Source organism: Ammodytes marinus (genome assembly GCF_949987685.1).
Source record: "Ammodytes marinus genome assembly, contig: scaffold_140, whole genome shotgun sequence".
In the NCBI taxonomy this organism is placed as follows: Eukaryota; Metazoa; Chordata; class Actinopteri; order Uranoscopiformes; family Ammodytidae; genus Ammodytes; species Ammodytes marinus.
The window spans coordinates 95,001-101,266 of NW_027648306.1; the positions used below are offsets into that span (position 1 = coordinate 95,001).

The 6,266-nt window shown below is 44.3% G+C and overlaps 1 protein-coding gene across 1 annotated transcript; it reads left to right on the forward strand.

The window, feature by feature from the left end:
• Positions 1–2,636: 2,636 nt before the first annotated feature.
• On the forward strand, positions 2,637–5,886 carry LOC307270778 (transportin-3-like; the record flags this gene model as incomplete). Its single annotated transcript, XM_080054659.1, has 2 exons — positions 2,637–2,853; positions 5,686–5,886. Coding segments are annotated over exons 1-2 (318 nt in total), but the record flags the coding sequence as incomplete, so codon positions are not given.
• Between the last annotated feature and the right edge of the window lie 380 nt (positions 5,887–6,266).

Genomic DNA, 6,266 nt, shown 5'->3' on the forward strand with positions numbered 1-6,266 from the left:
AAACCCCAAATTCAAAATCTCTGAACATTTTAATATTACATAAAAATCAATAAAAAGGGATTTTAAATACAGAAATGTCGGCCCTATATAAAGTATAATCATCCATATGTACTCAGTACGTGGTTTGGGCCCCTTTTGAATGAATTCTTGCCTCAATTCCAATTCATTTTCCATGATATTCTAATAATATGAGTATCACCTATATGTTGTTATTAACCTGATTGATGGTCATTTTGGGCATATGAACTAAACTGATAAAGGTCTCCTTAGGGCCATACTGCAAATTGGTGATTGTCCATATACATTATATGAACACTCCCATTTTACAGATAAGGCAATGTATGAAATCATAAGCATTTATTTATATACTGTATATTTAAAGCTTCGTCTTCCTTGAAAAAGTTGACATGTTATCTTGATAGTGCTGGAAAAGTGCTTGAATTTTACTCTTAAAAAGCTGTACGAACCCTGTATGTTGTCAAAAGTATAAGCTCACCTGCCTTGACTCATATATGCCCTGCGTTCTGAATCGCATACTATTTTTTCTATTCTACATACTACATCCGATGATAAAAAGAATCTAGTTAGGATGCAGTAGGCATACTATTGGGACATACTTTTACTTATTTATTTCATCATAACATGGCTCCTTGATCTTGCCTCTTGCTTTTATATCCATCTCATCCCCGTTTGCTTTCATACGAAGGCTCCGTCGATGTGTCGTCACTTCACGTGCGCACCGGATTGTGGGTCAGAATCGCCCAAATAGGATGCAGTTTTCAGGACATCCGGGTACTTCTAACCATCCTAAAGCTGGCCACAAGAATCGGGACATCCTCAAACTTTTTTCTACATACTACATAGTAGAAAGTATGCAATTCGGAACACAGGGATGAACTTAAGTGACATCCCATTGTTAATCTATCTATCTATCTGTCTGTCTGTCTGTCTGTCTGTCTGTCTGTCTGTCTGTCTGTCTGTCTGTCTGTCTGTCTGTCTGTCTGTCTGTCTGTCTGTCTATCTGTCTGTCTGTCTGTCTGTCTGTCTGTCTGTCTGTCTGTCTGTCTGTCTGTCTGTCTGTCTATCTATCTATCTATCTATCTATCTATCTATCTATCTATCTATCTATCTATCTATCTATCTATCTATCTATCTATCTATCTATCTATCTATCTATCTATCTATCTATCTATCTATCTATCTATCTATCTATCTATCTATCTATCTATCTATCTATTTGAGGTCAGGACTCTGTGCAGGCCAGTCAAGTTCATCCACACCAAACTCTCATCCATGTCTAAAGGCAAGGCACGTTTATCTATCTATAGCACCATTCAGGCACAAGGCCATTCAGAGTGCTTTACACACACACACACACACACACACACACACACACACAGGCACAAGGCCATTCAAAGTGCTTTACAGGGGCATGAAATTCATCAAGATTAAAATACATCGAGTATTGAATAGACATTTGAAAAACGACTTAAAAAATATGAATAGAAATAAAACATTTAAATAATGTACAAATTGCGGGTTTAAAGGAAACAGAAAAGTCTTCAGATTTGTACCTATGGCCCTTACTTCACTGGTGCATTGTCATGTTGGAAAAGAGGGGCCCATCCCCAAACTGTTCTCTCTCTCTCTCTCTCTCTCTCTCTCTCTCTCTCTCTCTCTCTCTCTGTGTCTGTCTGTCTGTCTCTCTCTCCCTCTGTCTCTCTCTCTCTCTCTCTGTCTGTTTGTCTCTCTGTCTGTCTCCCCCTCTCTCTGTGTCTGTCTCTCTCTTTCTCCCTCTCCCTCTGTCTGTCTTGTCTCTCTGTCTGTCTCCCCCTCCCTCTCTCTCTGTCTGTCTGTCTGTCTGTCTGTCTGTCTGTCTGTCTGTCTGTCTCTCTCCCTCCCTCTCTCTCTGTCTGTCTCCCCCTCCCTCTCTCTCTGTCTGTCTGTCTGTCTCCTCCCCCCTCTCTCTCTCTCTGTCTGTCTGTCTCTCTCCCTCCCTCTCTCTCTGTCTGTCTGTCTGTCTCCTCCCCCCCTCTCTCTCTCTCTGTCTCTTTCTCTGTCTGTCTCTCTTCCTCTCTCTCTCTCCCTCCCTTAACAGCTGGCTGTAGCCATAAAAGACCCCAAACTGTTCCCAAAAGTTGGGAGAATGGAATTGTCCAAAATCTCTTGGTATCCTGAAGCACTTTCCACTCAATAAATACAGTATATTACCTAAAGTATTGGCTCCATTATTTGGATGTGTGAGCGAATGCTTTTGGCAATATAGTTTATATTTGACTTGATAAACAAACATTGAAATACATTTTGCAAATATCATCTTAAATGTTGTATTCTGTGTATTAGTCCCTGTAAACAGATTGTTGGGTATAGTGTGTGTGGTGTGTGTGTGTGTGTGTGTGTGTGTGTGTGTGTGTGTGTGGTGTGTTGTCCTTATATCATTAGTTATTTAAATATATATATAATACTGAGTTTTCGGTGGGGTTCTTATGTTAAATTCAATATATTTAAAGTATATTAAATTAAACATAGCATTGAGTTACACGTTGTATCATCCCCCTTGCTTGCTGACTGGGCGGAACCAATCTTTCCTCCTGCCCATGTTTCCCCCCCGGACGCTCTGTCGGTGTGCACAGGGGAAAGCAGCCTCCTGTGTGTGAGATGGCGGACTATCAGACGGTCTAGTCTAGTTTTTGGATTCGGGATCTTTAATCTGTTCCTGCGCCGATCGAAAGCAGCATGGAGGGTAAACCGAGCCTACCCCTCGTCTACCAGGCGATCCAAGCCCTGTACCACGACCCAGATCCCGCGGGCAAAGAGCGTGCGTCCGTCTGGCTAGGCGAGCTCCAGAGATCGGTAAGGAGAACCATGATATTCACCGAGGCATTGGTGTACACTTAGCCGGGCTGAAAGGCGCTGTGAGCGGCTTGGTTTGGGGCTGATGGTGTGTCGCGTGTATGGGAACCTGGTCTTACCATGTATGGGGTTTTTTAACATTGGTGCCGTTAATACATAGCCTAAGCGAACTGCGCATGCTCTTGAGAGGAGCGTCTTGCTAGCATCATAGCTAAGTTGGAAGCTAGGTCGATAATAGCAACATATGCATTTGTTTGGGTTTTTTTTTAATAACGTTTACTTGTGACGTCATGGCAGCAGAAGTTCCAATCTGTCGGTTTATTTCCTCTGTCGAGTTTATTGGGCCATATTTCGTCATAAGGTTTCATTTAAAAATAACTTCTGACTCGAATTATTTCCATTGCTTTGGCCCTGATACACTTCCGTAGCCTAAAAACTAATGGTTCTGACATTAGTGCCGTTTAATACACAGGCGAGGTGAGGTGGTCTGCGCATGCTCAGAGGAGGAGCGGCCGCTAGCATCATAGCTAAGTTTAAAGCTAATCTAAATGAATGGACGCGATCGGTAAAGAGCTAGCTCAGGGTTTAGCCTGGCGAGAGTCGCGTGGGAATGTCCTACAATCGATAGAACGTTTGATTTCCCGGGAAAAAGGTGTTAAATAAGGCGCGAAACATGATCACTGCATTAGGCCCATTTAGCAGCTAGCTTAGGTATGTTAGCCACTCTGCGCTAGCCACGGCCTCAGGTGACCGGTCCCGCAGGTAACTCTGGTGCGCCAGGGTAAAGGGTCCGATAAGAAACTGGTCTGGCAGCTACACAGACCGGTGGCGTAGGCAGAAATTGTACCTGGGTTGTGTACGAATCCCCCTACTAACATGCTATTATGTAGAGTGACCGAACACAGAGTTAGGATGTCCCAATACATGCGTCTCTGAGCGTGCTAAAAATACCTGGACGTCCTAAAATAGTCGTACTGCATTCACACCGGAGTTTTTAGTGTGTGTGTGTGTGTGTGTGTGTGTGTGTGTGTGTGTGTGTGTGTGTGTGTGTGTGTGTGTGTGTGTGTGTGTGTGTGTGTGTGTGTGTGTGTGTGTGTGTGTGTGTGTGTGTGTGTGAGAAATAGTCCTATTGCATTGTGTAGTATACATGGACAGAGCCTCCATGTGAAAACAAACGTGGATGAGATGGCCGTAAAAGCAAGATCAAGGAGCCATGTTAGGATGAAATAAATAAGTTAAAGTATGTCCCAGTTGTAGCATACTGCATGCTAACTAGATACTGTTTATGGTCAGATGTAGTATGGAGGAGAGAGAAAGAGGAGGAGAGAGAAAGAGGAGGAGAGGAGAGAGAAAGAGGAGGGGAGGAGAGAGAAAGAGGAGGAGAGGAGAGAGAAAGAGGAGATTTGGAACACCGGGTTAGAGATGCAGCAACAACATACAGTTCTGAATCTGAAGACATCTTAAAGAAGTTTGTTTCACCAACGTTGTGTCTCTCTGTTTTTTGGGCTCACGTCCAACATGGCTGTCTGCTCTACAGCGTGGGGCAAATGTGTCTCAGGTGGTAGAGCGGTTCGGCCAATGATCGAAGGGTTGGCGGTTCGATCCCCGCCCTGCCAGCTGTGTCATGGTTGTTGTGTCCTTGGGCAAGACACTTCACCCACCTTGCCTCGTGTGAATGTCGATAGTTAGCCTGCTGCTATCGGTGTATGAGTGTGTGTGTGAATGGTATCGTGGGAAAGGAAAACAGGTCTCCCTTGTAAAAGAGTCTCCGGTCTCAATGGGATTTACCTGTAGAAATAAAGGTTAAAAAAAATCTGTCTAGTCAGCGAAACACGCGTTTTTAAGCTAAACATGGACGTCTCTAAAACGTTTCAGTGAAAGGAAAAATAATAAAAGATTCTGATGGAATTTTTATGACTTCGTTGTTAAAATGACAACGAGAAAGTGTCCCTGCGTTCCAAATCTCCTCTCTCTCTCTCTCTCTCTCTCTCTCTCTCTCTCTCTCTCTCTCTCTCTCTCTCTCTCTCTCTTTCTCTCTCCTCTCCTCCATACTACATCTGACCATAAACAGGATCTAGTTAGCATGCAGTATGCTACAACTGGGACATACTTTAACTTATTTATTCCATCCTAACATGGCTCCTTGATCTTGCCTCTTGCTTTATATATCCGTCTCATCGCTGGTTGTTTTCACTGGGAGGCTCAGTCCATGTGATGTGTAACTCCTGCTGCAGAGATAGTGTTTATGACTTGTTGGCTGCGTTCCAATCCCCATACTTTCTACTATTTAGTTTGGTAGAAACAGATTTAGGATGTCCTGATTCTTGTGGCCAGATGTATTATGCTTAGAAATACCAGGATGTCTACTAGATCTGGCTGAGATTTTAAGTGTTGAAAACAGCATCATATTTGGGAGATTCTGACCCACAATCCAGTGACGTCACATCGACGGAGCCTCCATATGAAAACAACCGGGGATGAGACGGATATATAAGCAAGAGGCAAGATCAAGGAGCCATGTTAGGCTGAAATAAATAAGTTAAAGTATGTCCCAGTTGTAGCATACTGCATGATAACTAGACACTGTTTATGATCAGATGTAGAATGTATAATAGAAGAAAAAGAAAGAGTATGAGATCTGTCTCTAGATGTGATACTGACCTCCTCGTCTGTCTGTCTGTCTGTCTGTCTGTCTGTCTCCAGATTTATGCGATGTATTACTGACCTCATACTCCTGTCTGTCTGTCTGTCTGTCTGTCTGTCTGTCTGTCTGTCTGTCTGTCTGTCTGTCTGTCTGTCTGTCTGTCTGTCTGTCTGTCTGTCTGTCTGCAGATGTATGCGTGGGAGATCTCAGACCAGCTGCTGCAGCTGAAGCAGGATGTGGAGTCCTGCTACTTCGCCGCTCAGACCATGAAGATGAAGATCCAGACGAGCTTCTTCGAGCTGCCGACCGAGACGCACAACGCGCTGAGAGACTCACTGCTCACACACATCCAGAACCTCAAGGACCTCTCGCCCATCATCGTTACACAGGTACACACACACACACACACATCCAGAACCTCAAGGACCTCTCGCCCATCATCGTTACACAGGTACACACACACACACACACATCCAGAACCTCAAGGACCTCTCGCCCATCATCGTTACACAGGTACACACACACACACACACAGAACCTCAAGGACCTCTCGCCCATCATCGTTACACAGGTACACACACACACACACACATCCAGAACCTCAAGGACCTCTCGCCCATCATCGTTACACAGGTACACACACACACACACACACATCCAGAACCTCAAGGACCTCTCGCCCATCATCGTTACACAGGTACACACACACACACACACATCCAGAACCTCAAGGACCTCTCGCCCATCATCGTTACACAGGTACACACAC